This window comes from Canis lupus, chromosome 18 (genome assembly GCF_048164855.1).
Source record: "Canis lupus baileyi chromosome 18, mCanLup2.hap1, whole genome shotgun sequence".
Classification (NCBI taxonomy): Eukaryota; Metazoa; Chordata; class Mammalia; order Carnivora; family Canidae; genus Canis; species Canis lupus.
In genome coordinates, this window is record NC_132855.1 from 53359111 (window position 1) to 53374288 (window position 15178).

General features: G+C 39.5%; 1 protein-coding gene across 2 annotated transcripts in view; it reads right to left on the reverse strand.

Moving 5' to 3' along the window:
* The window catches only part of TNPO3 (transportin 3), an 84136-nt gene extending 70449 nt beyond the window's left edge, over positions 1–13687 (reverse strand). The window contains exons 1-2 of one of the 2 annotated variants that reach the window (XM_072784515.1): positions 13223–13484; positions 429–589 (exon numbers count right to left, since the gene is read on the reverse strand). Coding sequence is in view for 1 of the 2 variants with exons in the window: in XM_072784513.1 (XP_072640614.1) it covers positions 13223–13342 (120 nt within the window). In the remaining variant the exon portion in view is untranslated. Of the gene's footprint in view, positions 1–428; positions 590–13222 lie in introns of both variants that reach the window. The other variant, XM_072784513.1, reaches the window with a different exon arrangement.
* Between the last annotated feature and the right edge of the window lie 1491 nt (positions 13688–15178).

The window sequence follows — 15178 nt, forward strand, 5'->3', positions numbered from 1 at the left end:
AACAATCCTTATTTACCTTGATGCTGCCTCATCCACTGGTCAAATGTGCCTCTCTTTTTAAATATTTGTCTTTTAGAGTAAGAATAAAATAGAAGAGTGATCTCTAGAGAAATTTGGCAAATCTGAGTATCATAACTACTAATAATCTGTCAATAAAAAATTACTTGGGATGATACTGCCAATACCATATATTAAGGGGTCATAATTTATCACTTCATTTTGAATTCTAGGAAGGTTTAAGAATTGTTGATATCTAAAACCAAGCAATCTTGTTTTGGTCACTGAGCCATAAAGAAAATGCAACCAAATCCTGATATCCTAGACACTACAGTATATTGCTCATTGTACTTCCCCTCTGCTAAGCTGCAGAAGGAAGAAAAAGAAGGAAGGAAAAGGGATTCTTGACAAGGAGAGAATAAAGCACTTACACTTCATAGGACTTTCTAGCCACAGATGCCAGGTGCTACCCACTGAAATCCAGGCTTGGACTAAGCTCCACATTTCTGAAAGGACCATCTCAACCGAAGCCTGGGGCTCAGAGTCAGCAGGAGGAAGCTGCAGCTCCCACCAGCAGCACATTTCAAAGAGGCTGCAACAAGAGAACATTTTCCATTTAAGCATCTAATTCCAATCTTCCATTTCACAAAGCAGTAGCAGAACAGGCCTTTATATCAGTCTTTTCAAAAGATATTTCCATGACTATGTGATGAATATGAAGCAGGCTATGGCCCAGCAATCCTTTCACTAACATACTCTGTCTTTCATTATACTTCACAGCAGATCCTAAAAATACTTGCCCTTTCCTTTTCTTTATGGTGCTCTGTTGCTCCAAGACTCACTTCTACACCAACAGTTCCAAAACTGTCGAATCAACCTAAATCACTGAGCAGGCGGACTGTCAACAATGCAAGCACACACCCAGATAGGAGCCTAAGGATTCATTGGCTGCCAAGAATTGGAAGCGGATTAGGGCTGCTAGTTAATCCTACAAAAACTCCTCAAATTAAGCAGAATTACTTAAAATACTTCACTGAGGACAGAAGAGCTCTGGCAAATAGAAAATGAGGTTCTGAAAATACAAATATTTCAGTGAAATTTGAAAAGTAACATAAAAGGGTCAGGTTGCTGTACTTTTTTAAGCGTTTCAATTAGAGAATAATGTATTTATTAAATAAAGACTTTTAAAGATTTACAGCATATTGGGAGAAAAAGAGACTAAGACAAAGCAGAGTGAAAAGAACTAAACAAAACAAAAAAATCATCAGTCCACAAACGCAGTTTTATACATATACCCTATAACAAATGTGGTAAAGAGCTAGAAAACCAGAATTTCCCCAATCAAGAAAAAAATCATTCCCATCAGACAGGTAAAAAAAAAAAAAAAAAAGTAAGTTGAATTTACCTGAAACAGAGAAAGTAACTTTTTAAGCTAGTCAACTATCTTAAGCCTTTGTATCTAATATTTTGTGAGAATTTTACAAATATAGGACAATCTGCTAAGTCTGTCATGAGTTACTTTCTGAAGGTTTTCTTAGCAGGGAGAGAAAATGGTTTGAAGGAATATTAAGAAAAACAAACTATGGGGTTTGGCACATTACTACCTAAAAATGATGTTTTTCAATATAACTTGTGTTATAAAATGGCCTGAAATGCAGAAACCATGATGGTATGAACTTAGCTAATAACTTCACCACAGCAGTGATAAGTAAACAACTCCCACCTCCAATATAAATGAAAGAGTCATACAAAGCCCCTAACAGGCTCCCATACCCAGAAAATACCCTTGCGTGCATAAGTAACTTTTCTAGAAGCAAAAAGGCTCGTTCATAGACACAAATTCAGCCAACTTAAACATTTTCACAGCCATCTCCATAATAACTGAATAAATAATTAAAAGGGAGATGCTATTTCCTTTATGGGAAGGAAGAGATTTCTAGCTAAAAATAATTCTTTAAAAGATCATAAACTATTCAAATTCCATGACAAATATCAAAATACTCAAGTCAACTTTCAGTAGACTGTAGCGTCTATATGTGCTGTTCCATCTTGAGGTGATGATGAAACAAATCAGTAAGACCAAACGACAGCACTCAACCCTATATGGCCTCCTCAGTTTCTGATGAGATTCCCCATGTTTCTGGGACAAGTATCTTCAAACAATCCTAAGTCATAACTCTGTCATATGAAATTTGGCTCAAATTTGTCACATAATATGGTCATGAATAATATGGTATTGAGAAATCTTGCCAAAATATTTTCATGACAAGTAAAAACTCTTTATCCAAATTTAAAATCCTCTATAACCTATATACGTGAACACTAGCCTCAAGAATGGCCAAAAAAAAAAAAAAAAAGAATGGCCCTAAAAAAATGTAAGTAAATCTGGATCCATAAAATCAAGTTGGAAAAAAAAAAAAAAAATCAACTTGGGTTGGGAATGACTGAAGCATGCATCCCTTGGTAATCACAGTGCTTGCTGTGGGCCTTACTAATTATACTAGGCAGTCCTATTTTAAAAGCAGAAAATGCCAAACTTAAAATCATATGAAGCAAAGCTGATATAAGTACTTCCTGAAAGCCAAAAACATAGAAAATGTATTTCCTTTAATCACTAGTCTCTATTCCTGCCCATCTGTGCCAAGTTTTACAACAACTCATATAAATCAGATTACCAAGGGATGCATGCTTCTTCAGTCATGTTAACACTGTGCTGAAGAGTCAAATTTTTCAATATTATAGGAATATGAAATGTCTATGTAAAAGTACAAAATATTGTGTTAAAAAAAAGGCACTGAAGTGTTAGAAAACTCTGAATCCTTATGTTAAAAAACAAGTAATTTTCAGGTTTAATTCCAAGTATATTCTTGTGTTTGGGAGCTACTTAAAGAGTACTATACTATGGCTGAAAATGAAAATACAAAGAAACAATTAATACAGAGGAAAAACTGAAAAGAACTGTGCTATGGGCTTGAGAAAAATAAGTAATATAACCTCCATTAACAGAAAATTTCTGACCAAAAGAAAAAGAAAACTCATATGTTTCATAATATTGTCATTTTGGAAATTCTACCAGAAAGGAAAATTAAGTCAGCATTTTTAAGGAGTTCTGAATGACAAACACTACAAAATTTTCCCCTTTAGCAGCACTATGAACTTCCAATAAACAGAAATTAAGCTTCTATGTGAGACTTCACCTGTACGGCAGTAAAACACTCTGGCAGTATTTCAGTATCAGGGTACAAGCTAGAAAAATACAGGAGAGGTAACCTGAGCAATATCGACTTCCTATGAATTAAATTTGTTTTTAAGTTCAACAGAGCTTAACATTCTATAAAATGTGGAAAACAGTATGGTGGTTCCTCAAAGAAACCCAGCAAAACTATCATAAGACTAGCAATTCCCTTTATGGATATATACTCAAAAGAATTGAAAGCAAGGCCTCCAAAAGGTATTTTGTATACCCATGCTCATAACAGCATTACTTGCAATAGCCAAAAGGTAGAAGCAACCCAAGTGTTCATTGTTTGACAGATGTGTGGATAAACAAAATATGGTACAGAGATTATTATTCAGCCTTAAAAGAGGATGAAATTCTGACACATAATATACTATGGATGAACCTAAGGACATTATGCTAAATGAATAAGCCAATCACAAAAGTTCAAATACTGTATGATTCCATTTATTTTTTTAAAGATTTTATTTATTTATTCATGAAAGACAGAGAGAGAGAGAGAGAGAGAGAGAGAGAGAGAGGCAGAAACACAGACAGAGGGAGAAGCAGGCTCTATGCAGGGAGCCTGACGTGGGACTCAATCCCAGGTCTCCAGGATCACGCGCTGAGCTGAAGGCTAAACCGCTGAGCCACCCGCGCTGCCCTGTATGATTCCATTTACAGGAGTACCTAGAGTAGTGAAATTCATAGAAATAGAAAGCAGGTTGCCAGGATCTGGAGGGTAAGGTGGGGAAAATGGGGAGCTAACTGTGTTTAATAGGTAAGATTTTCAGTTTTACAAAATGAAAAGGTTTGGAAATAAGATGGTGGTGATGGATGCACAACAACATGAACATACTTAATGCCACTGAATTGTATACCTAAAAATGGTTATTTTTGTTATGAATATTTTACCACAATAAAAAAAAAATCCATGCAATCTGTTTTCCATTTCCCTTACAGACACCAATGCAATCAACATGAACAAAATGATGAAATATCTGGAAAGCTCTGGAAGAAAACTGTGTTATAATTAGAAAATGCAGCACTGCCCTGATAATTTTATACCCTGAATCGCACCACCAACTCTGGTCCAAGGCCTGGGAAGACAAGAAATAAACTAATCCAAACATGGATGAATGCCACCAGCTAACAGACTACCATGCCAACATAAATACCATCACAAATTCTCATTCAGAGTCTTCAATACACCAAAGACATGAAATGTCTATATTTGCACTGTCAAGACTTGGAATATGGCAAATACAGAACTGATTTTAACTTTAATTTTAATTAATTTAAGTAGCCACAACAGCCATCTGGCTAACGCCTACCATATTAAATAACATGGCCAGATTGTTAAACTCTGCAATAAAGGTCTCTGGTTTTTATCATTCATGTGTTTCCAATTCCAGCAATGCAAGGCATACAGTATTCCTGTTAGTTGAATTAACTGATCCACAGAATTTGTAGATGAATATTTCTCTTTTCTGAAGGCTTTTCTTTCAAAAGCGTGTCATGTTTTACGAGTTACTTAACTGGAAAATGAAAGCATAAGCATAAAGAAAGCCCAGGTTTTCAGATAAGTCAGTAACTGAAATTGCTAAAAGAAAAACCAAAGACCATAGGTTTTTTGAACTAGGCTAAAGAATCAAAAAATTCCAAAGAGGAAAATTACTAAGAAAGAAATTTAAAGCTGAAATTTTATGACCCATGACTTTCCTGACAGGACATCTGGAAGAAAATTCCCAAGGACATATAATAAACCAAACATGACAATGTCAAATTAGTCCATCAGGGCATGATCTGATTTGACTGATGCTTTTTATGATTTCATCATTTCTTTTCAGTTTCCAGACTCAACTATAAAACTTTTGAGCTAACCTCTGAGCCACAGATTGTCTCTATAAAAGTAGTCTCCTTATAGCCTAAATTATAAACCTAGAACAAATGCGTAGCATAATTCATTAGCTGTATAAAGAGACAGTCTTTCCTTCTATTGCTTTCTACACAGTCTACTCTTGGGTTACCAAAAGTGGACATAGTTCACTGTCAGGCCTCCTTTGAGATCTGTCTAAAAATAACTTGCTTTATTTTAAAACACTTTGGATATCAGTGATACCTGCCTATCACATAAATCAAAACCATGGCGGGATCCCTGGGTGGTGCCGCGGTTTGGCGCCTGCCTTTGGCCCAGGGCGCGATCCTGGAGACCCCGGATCGAATCCCATGTCGGGCTCTCGGTGCATGGAGCCTGCTTCTCCCTCTGCCTGTGTCTCTGCCTCTCTCTCTCCCTCTGTTACTATCATAAATAAATAAAAATTAAAAAAAAAAATCAAAACCATGGCTATATATTGTTTCCATGAATTTTGACGGGAAAAAAAAAAGTTATAAGTAATGAATATAGGGATCCCTGGGTGGCGCAGCGGTTTGGCGCCTGCCTTTGGCCCAGGGCGCGATCCTGGAGACCCGGGATCGAATCCCACGTCGGGTTCCCGGTGCATGGAGCCTGCTTCTCCCTCTGCTTGTGTCTCTACCTCTCTCTCTCTCTCTCTCTCTCTCTCTCTCTCTCTCTGTGTGTGACTATCATAAATAATAAATAAAAATTTAAAAAAAAATAAGTAATGAATATAGATTCTCTGGCAAATGGCTGTTCTAAGTAAATATCAGAGAAAAAGAAAACATGCTCATAGCATAGACTAAACCATTACTAAATTACACCCTTAAACCAAATCTATTGTCACTAGGTCATTAGAACTCTACTAAATGACTTTTGGTTAGTAAAATGAGAGTTGGAGAAGTGATGAGTTTTTTCAAAATGTATATTCTTCAAAATGGTTTTCAAACAAGCCAGGCAAATTCATTAACAACCAACTTGAAATTAAAACACTATGCAGGGGCAGCCCCGGTGGCGCAGCGGTTTAGCGCCACCTGCAGCCCAGGGCGTGATCCTGGAGACCCTGGCTCGAGTCCCACGTCAGGCTCTCTGTATGATGCCTGCTTCTCCCTGTGCCTGTGTCTCTGCCTCTCTCTCTGTCTCTATGAATAAATAAATAAAATCTTTAAAAATAGATATAGATAGATAGATAGAAAAGAAAGAAAGAAAGAAAGAAAGAAAGAAAGAAAGAAAGAAAGAAAGAAAGAAAGAAAGAAAGAAAGAAAGAACGAACACTATGCTGTAACTACGCTAGACCAGACCTTTGGTCTGTACTTAGTAATTGATTACTCTGAAAAAGCCTTATTGAGTCAAAAAGTTCCTCTCCCTTCCTGTACTTAAATCTTTCAGAGAATAAAATGAGGGCAATATAAATTCATCTCACAAAGTTTTTCTTTCCCCCCAAAGATTTTATTTGAGAAAGAGTGAGAAAGAGCACAAGCGGGTGGGAAAGGACAGAAGGGAGAAGTAAACTCTGCTGAGCAAGGAGCCAGACACAACAGGCTCGACAGGACAGGCTCTGCACAGGGCAGGATCCCAGGACCCTGAGACTATGACCTAAGCAGAAGGCAGACACTTAGCTGACTGAGCCACCCAGAAGCCCCTCATAAAGGATAGAAAGACTGAAAACAGGGACGCCTAGGTGGCTCAGCGGTTTAGCGCCTGTGTTCGGCCCAGGGCATGATCCTGGAGTCCTGGGATGGAGTCCCACATCAGGCTCTCTGCATGGAGCCTGCTTCTCCCTCTCTGCCTGTGTCTCTGCCTCTCTGTCTCTCATGAATAAATAAGATCTTTTAAAAGAAAAAAAAAAAAGACTGAAAACAGAACATCATAGGAGGCTGAATAATATTGTTTATTTTCAATTAACCACAGGTATAGTAGAGAGAGGCAGCAAAAATAAATGAAATTCATAGATGAAGACAAATTTGAGATACCCAACTATCCCTTTGGAGGTGCCTACAAGTAGCTATTCATTCAACATATGTATATATTTTTAAGATTTATTTTATTATTTTTAAAGATTTTATTTATTTATTCATGAGAAGCACAGAGAGGAGAGAGAGAGGCAGAGACACAGGCAGAGGCGGCGCTAAACCGCTGAGCCACCAGGGCTGCCCAGATTTATTTATTTTAGAGAGAGAGAGAGTGCAAGCAAGGGAAGGAGCAGAGGGAGAGGAACAAGCAGACTCCACGCTGAGCACAGAGCCTGATGATGTTGGGCCAAGATCATGAGCCAAAGCAGAAACCAAGAATCGAACGCTTAAACTACTGACCACTCAGGTGCCTTTCAACACACATTTTAAAGAAATGTGTCAGGCATCTTGATCACTGCTTTCTTAATAACCATTAAATTATTCCCTCAAGTGTAAGTATCACATAAACAAATAAAATGATTCTGCAGTCCAGTAGAAGGAACAAACCAGATTTTCAAAAAAGTAAAAAAAAAAAAAAATTTATAAATACAATTGTATAAAGTGCTCTAGATATTCAGTGGACACAGAAATTATTTTCATTTGAAGAGATTCAGTTAAGATTTCAAGGAGAAAGGATTTTGGCTGGGCTTTGAAAAGATGGGTTAGTTTCTTCATTTGAAGACAAGATTATGAAAGAGTAAAAGTACCCAGGGACGCCTGGGTGGCTCAAGGTATAATCCTGGGTCTGGGGATCGAGCCCCATGTCGGGCTCCCTGTGAGAAGCCTGCTTCTCCCTCTATGTCTCTGCCTCTCTCTGTCTCTCAGGAATTTAAAAAAAAAAAATTTTTTTTAAAGAATAAAAGTACAGAAGTATGAAATAATCAAAGAAATAAGAAAATTGGACAAAGGAAGCATTCTCTGCCACGCTTCCCTCCCCATCATAACCATTTGCTTACTATGGGAAATACTACAGCTGTATGAATGTTGATGGGAAGAACCCAGTAATGAGAGTTTGAAAACATAAGTGAGAGATAGGATAACCAAAAGATCAAGGTTCCTAAGAATTCAGAAAATGAGATGCAGAGCAACCTAGACCTGATAGAAGTGAGAAGCAATTGGCTATACCTAGGAAGTTTTACTAAATCAGAGGTGAAGGGTTGATGGTTACAGTATATTTAAGAAAATGACTACAATTATAGACCTTATAATCCAAATTAGAAGATAAGACCTAATGAAGAAAAAATTGGAGCCAGTTTTGAATAAGGTTTTGATGAAATTTAAGAAGTAATGCAGGGATTTGTTTAACATAATTGAACTGAACACATCTGTTTGCTCACAGGTCCCTTCCAAAAATCCACTAAAATCAGAGTAAAGAGATTTTTTGAAATGGGGTGGGGGGTACCACAAGGACAAAAAGAATAAAACCATGACTATTATTAAGAAAACTGTAGGGACACCTGGGTGGCTCAGGAGTTGAGCATCTGCCTTCAGCTCAGGGCGTGATCCTGGAGTCCCAGGATCAAGTCCCACATCGGGCTCCTTGCATGGAGGCTGCTTCTCCCTCTGCCTATGTCTTTGCCTCTGTGTCTCTCATGAGTAAATAAATAAAATTAAAAAAAAAAAAAAAAAAAGCATTAAGAAAACTGTAGAAACTAGAATGCTAATGAAGAAGTTAACTGTCTTAGCAAGACTGAAAAAGTTGAAACTTTCAGAGGAAGGACAAGATGAGAAAGGGAAAGCCAAGGGGCAAAATGATTCATGTTGCAAAATCTCAGTTAGGCTCAGGAATTAAAAGTACCAGGTACATCTGAAGGCAGATGCACAGGTAGAACAAAAAAACAAAAGAGTGGGCTCAAAATCTGTATAAGCAGTCAGACTGATATTTTCTCCCTGACTGAGTGGCCAGGCTACTATCCTCCCACCATCATAGAAGACTCACTTTGGGAGGACTGACACAGAGGGATTCTAGACTCTTGGCCAACAGACTCACCTAAGGACAGGAATATCATATTTAAAACAGATTAAAGCCTACATACTTAGTGGTAAAATCCATCCCCTGGTTCCTTCTCCTACCTGCCAGCGGCAGCCCCATTTATATCCAGAGGATTGCTCTCAGGATAAAAGTGGTCCAAGAAAAGAAGACCAAACAGAAATACAAGAGAAAAGGGGTAAAGGTTTCCTTCTCAATTAGTCATCAAACGAGGGAGTAATCCAAGAAAAGATCATAGGATCCAGGATTATAACATAAGAAAGAACATAATTCTCCAGGGTGTTAGAGATCCCAGAACAATAATTATGCAACAGACCTGGAGAATAACAAGGTCAGATTGGAGGAGGAAGATAGAATGCTCTTGGGAGAGGTTTCCTTCTACCAAAAAAAGGAAACAGATTACCAAACTGAACATACTAAGGGTATTTACATATGCAGAAAGTTTTGGACAGGGTAGCCCCCACGGCTCAGCGGTTTAGCGCCGCCTTCAGCCTAGGGCGTAATCCTGGAGACCCAGGATCCAGTCCCACTTCGGGATCCCTGCATGGAGCCTGCTTCTCCCTCTGCCTGTGTCTCTGCCTCTCTCTCTCTCTCTCTCATGAATAAATAAATAAAATCTTTAAAAAAAAATAAACTAAAAAAAAAAGAAAGTTTTGGACAAATTATTGCAGATATACAGAAAATGAAGCAAATGTGAAAGAAAGAAAAAGATAATGACTACCACGAGGAAAAAAAGCTGCACAACAAAGGAGAAAAGCTGCACAATAAAGGGAATATTACCACGTTGCTATGTGGTTCACAATGTGTACTGTGTGTATTTAACCAAAACTGATAGAACTATATTAGAGAAATGCAATGGAAGACTTTCATAGAAGAAAGTCTAAACATAATTGCTCTTTTACAGTCTAGGCCTTTCTTGTAAAGTTTCCATTTTATAACTTTTTAAAGTTTTAAAAGTTTAACTTTAAAAGATTTTAACTTTTAAATATATAACTACATAGTTTTTTTTAGAGAGGGAGAAAGTGAGCAAGGGATGAGGGGGCTAGGAGAGAGAGAATCATAAGCAGACCCCACACCCTATGCAGGGCCCCCACAGAGGGGCTGATTCCGACCTGAGCCAAAAGCAAGAGTTGGACACTTAACCGACTGGGCCACCCAGGCATTCCATAAGTTTTTAATTTTGATAAAAATTAAAAATATAGATTTCAAAAAATGAAACTGTTATATGAGGTTACTTGAATCCTTAAGCCAGCAAACTGGAAGAGTGGGCTGTGATCAGAGCAGATGTTAGTGATGTGGGGGGCTGGTGACTTTTTTTTAAAAGTAGGCTCCACAACCAGCCTGGAGCCCAATGTGGAGCCCAATGTGTGTTTTAACCTCATGATCCTGAGATAAAGACCTAAGCTTAACCAACTGAGCCACCCAAGCACACACTCCTCCGTTTTAAAGCAAGCTCTATACCCAACATAGGTCTTGAACTCACAATTCCAAGATCAAGAGCCACATGCTCTACCAAATGGGCCAGCCAGGCACCCAGGCTGGTGACTTTTTAAAAATGACAAGATTCAGGGTGTGACTGTGTGACCATAAGACTGAGTTAGTGCCATGAGGGATTGCTGACTTTTTAGTAATGACAAGACCCAAGATGTGACAATATGACCATGTGGCTGAGAAAGGGAGGTAAAGGAATTAAGGGGCTGAAATGTCAGCTGAGTTGTGGATTCTTATGCAGACGTTGCCTATAAATGATGATGTGGGACTGTGCTAGATGTTTTTTCCAGGTCAACTTTTCCACTCTTCCCTGGTTTTTGCCCTAATATGCTGATCTATATGGACTATTATCAACAAGTTCCTGTTTCTCCTAGCTTTTGGTTGGGTTTGCTCAAAGAAGAATCCCAGGAGGTTCGGGGAATAAGGTCAATATAGTTATTCCTCCAGCCCTCTCCCTGAAAAATCACCTCATGATGACTATGTCCCTTCAAATGAAAACTGCTACTCCTCTCAAGGCAACCAACTCCATACCTCCCTTCAGAGTTCAAGTAATCACTCCCTCTCCTATTCTTTCCAGCCTACAAATGTTAACAATTTGGCTACAGGTTACTACACTATCTCTTATAGTACCACATTAGACCAAAACCTTTATAAACAATACTTTTATAAAATAAACCCTCCTTGAATTATTCTATTACAAATGTGCTATCTGTTCCTGTTGGGACCCTTACTGTAAATAGTAATAATGATGACGATGTAAGATTATAATAGAGAGCAGTGGAAAGTAAGAAAAGTACCATTTAAATAACAACTACTAACATTTTAAACTATGACTTCCCTAAGCTCTTTGCAGATAGTAACTCATTTCATCATCACAAACATACTATGTGGCAAGTGGAAATTTTTGTCTGGTTCATTTCCATATACCAATGCCTACCACAGTTGCTGGTACAGAGTAAGCACTCAAAATATTAATGTAAAATACAAACGGGATGCCTGGGTGGCTCAGCATCTGTGTTTGGCTCAGGTCATGATCCTGGGGTCCCGAGATCAAGCCCCGCATAGGGCTCCCTGCTTGGTGGGGAGTCTGCTTCTCCCTCTCCCTTTGCCATTTCCCCCAATTGTGCTCTGGCTCTGTCAAATAAATAAATAAATAAATAAATAAATAAATAAATAAATAAAATCTTTAAAAAATAAATAAAATACAACAATAAGCAAGTTTAGTAGGGAAAAGGTGACTTTTGGTATGATGTATCAGATTTGTGACTCCCCAAAAACAAACTAAGCATTAAATAAGAGTATATGTGGGGCACCTGGGCAGCTCAGTGGTTAAGCATCTGCCTTTGGCTCAGGTTGATCCCAGGGCCCGGGGGATCAAGTCCCACCATCAGGCTCCCTGTGGGGAGCCTACTTCTCCCTCTGCCTATGTCTTCACCTCTCTGTCTCTCATGAATAAATAAATAAAATCTTAAAAATAAAAAAAAAGAATATATGTGAATGGTTTTTTCTTGTGTAGCCTACAGTGAGTCTTACTCCTTTATCTTCCCATGAGGTTATCCAGAACTTGGGGTTCCCCAATTTTTAAATGTAATATTTAAAACCAAAGCTGCAAAATTTTAAATATGTACTATGTACCTGCACAGCCGAGAGCCTCACTTAAAAGGGCAAAGCACCCTAAAGTATCAGTTACTAGTTTTTAAAAAGAAAGAGAAGGGAGTAAACTTTAAAAATATGCTTGGGAAAAAAAAATAAAATAAATAAAAATAAAAATATGCTTGGGAATATAAAATGCAAAAATAAAGGTAAAGTCAGTAAGATCATCGAGTATACACACACACAAATAAGACACAGGAAAAGTGAATATAAAACATACAGGATGGTAAGACCTGTGCATCAAAGAGTGCAGAGATACAATAGGTATAACAGGTTGTAATTAAACCCCTAACCGGATATCCACACATTCATATGGAATAATCAAGGCAGCTATGATACCAGTATCTTATAAAGAAACTAAAGTCAGAGGAGAAAAACCAGGTCAGAGAACAAATATGCATCAAAAGGTGAACTAACTGCAAGAATTTCCTGAAATCAGAACCGGTATTTTTTTTTCTTTGCATCATGGTGTACTCCAAAACACGGCGGAAATTCACGTGTAACAGAAATCTAGAAACCTGAGAAGTTTCGAGAATGAGAGACTCAAACTATCGCTGTTAATGAAAAATCAGTGAGGCACACACAGTGAGGTGTAAGGCTACTGCTGGAATGGAACTGCCAGGCTCAACACTGGGACACCGAGAGGAGACGGAGAAAGCATCCGTTAAGTGGAAGATGGAGAAAGATTGGGACTGGATTTGGCTGAAGGACGACTAAACGCAAAAGCAGAGCCTAAGAAGTAGCAAGCGTAAAACTTAAACACGACCAGATCCGTGCCCCAAGCGAGAACGGGACCTACAAATCAAGATTCTACGGGGTGGGGAAAGGGCCAGTTCGCGACCGACCACAAGGAAGTAGTTTCCGAAAAGCGGCGTAAATGTAGCTTCGCAGCCCCACCCCGCGGCAGCAGCTCCTCCCTAAAGAGCATCTCACGAGGCCAACCGCCCTGCTCAGGCTCCAGCTCGAGCCCGGGTCCCACCCCGCCCTTGCCCCGCGGCGCAGAACGGCCTCCCTGGGCCCCTCACCGAACGCTGCAGCTCCCCAAGCCAAAATGAGGCGCGCTCCTTTCCGCTGGGATCTGGGTCGTGGTAAAGCGCCTGCACTGCCTGGTATACGAGCTGCAAAGTCGGCTTTGCCCCTTCCATGGTGGTGGCAGTGGTAGCGGCAGCGACGGCTCTGGCTGTTCTCCCGAGGCTTCTCCGGTTGCTCCGCCTTCAAGCTTCCTCACTGTGTCGGCCACGGCCGCTCCCTGACTGGCGCCATCTCCTCTTTGGCCGTTACCAGGGCAGAGGGGTTCCCGTGGAAGCTGCCCCCTCGGAAACAGAGGTTAGATTGTATTCGGGTTCCCGGCCTTTTTTCCTATCCTCCCACTAGACTCCAGACTTCTGAGTTCAGACGCCGATACTCGCCTCTTCACCCACTGACTCGCCCTCCGAAGTCTGTCCTCAACGCCACACAAACCACGCAGCGTACCTAAGCCGCGTTAACCCGGACCGGAAGCCGTGGCACCGGTACCTTTGGCACACTTCCGCCTGGTGCTTCGCAAACGGCCTCCTTCCCGGCACGCCTCCTCCCGTCTCCCCGCCCCCTCCCGGAAGTGGTCCTGCCAGGCCGGGAGCCGGGAAGAGGCAGTTGGATGTGATTCTCTCCGTTACTTGCTTACGACTGGAGCAATAGGAGCGGCGTGTATTCTGTACCTGAGCGGCTCTTCTCTCCTTGAAAGTGGTCCGAGGTCCTTCCAACGCCCTTCGGACTTCTCCATCCCTATCCAGGGAATCCTTCCTGACGCCCGTGGAGAAGGCGCCTCAATCCAGCCATCCGTGCGGTATGCACCGTACTGGAAATGCAAAGATGACTGAAGACAGGGTTCCTATCCTGGCTGTAGTAGATGAGACAGACGCTTAAGCAAATAATGTACAAAACTGAAATATGTGCCACATCCAGATGAATCAAAAATGCTTACAATCCCTGTATAGCCCCCTTCCTACTAAGTTCTTACACCCCAAAAGGTGTTTCATTCTATTGCTCAGGACACTGAACTCCACAGTATTTACATACATTTCTAGGGTCATTGAATTGAATTTTTGTGTGTATCTTTCCGAATCAGAAAAAAAAAAAAAAATCAATGGTCTAACAATTCTTAATTCATAAAAGAAAATAGGAATTTTGGAATCTGCACTCTGAAGAAATTTTGGACAAAAGGGGAGCAGCATGTTAAAGGATTGCTCAACATTGATGCTAGTCCTTTGCAATAATAAATGCCACTATTTGATGAATGCTTACAACGTGTAAAGCACTGTAGTTAAAAAGATCTGATTTAATCCTCTTGACAGCTACACCATCTGAATCCCCATTTTATAGAATAAGAAGTAGGTAATGTACTTTGCCCAGGGTTACATAGTTCTTAAAGTCAGGATTTGAATCCAAATCAGTTTCACTATCGTGAAGCCTGTTAAATAATACTATTCCTATCAGCCTGTGTATTTGTTTCTGAATTGTTACTCTCAACAGATTTGAATAGCCAACATCATAATGAGAAACACTGTTACTGCACGGAACTTATATGATTTCAGACAAAAGAAAAGAAACAATATTCCGGCAACCTAATTCATCCATTCATTAAGAAAAAAAATTAGTAAAGTCATTATGGTCTCTGCCCTCAAGGAGTTTACAGTCTAATTGAAAGACAAGCAATTCAATATAGTTTAAAAGCTCTGTGAATATTCACAAGCTAAAGAATGATGTTGGACCTACCTTGCACATATACAAAAAAATAAATTCTAGATCTAAGTGTAAGAGCTAAAACTATAAAATCCTTGGAAGAAAATGGGACTATATTTTCATGTTCCTGGATTAGGCAATAGTTTCTTAGTACTAAAAGTACAATGAAAAGAAAAATAGATAAATCAGACTTCATCAAAACTAAAAACTTCTGTGTCAAAGGTAATGATTAAAAGTGAAATGACAATCCACAAGATGAA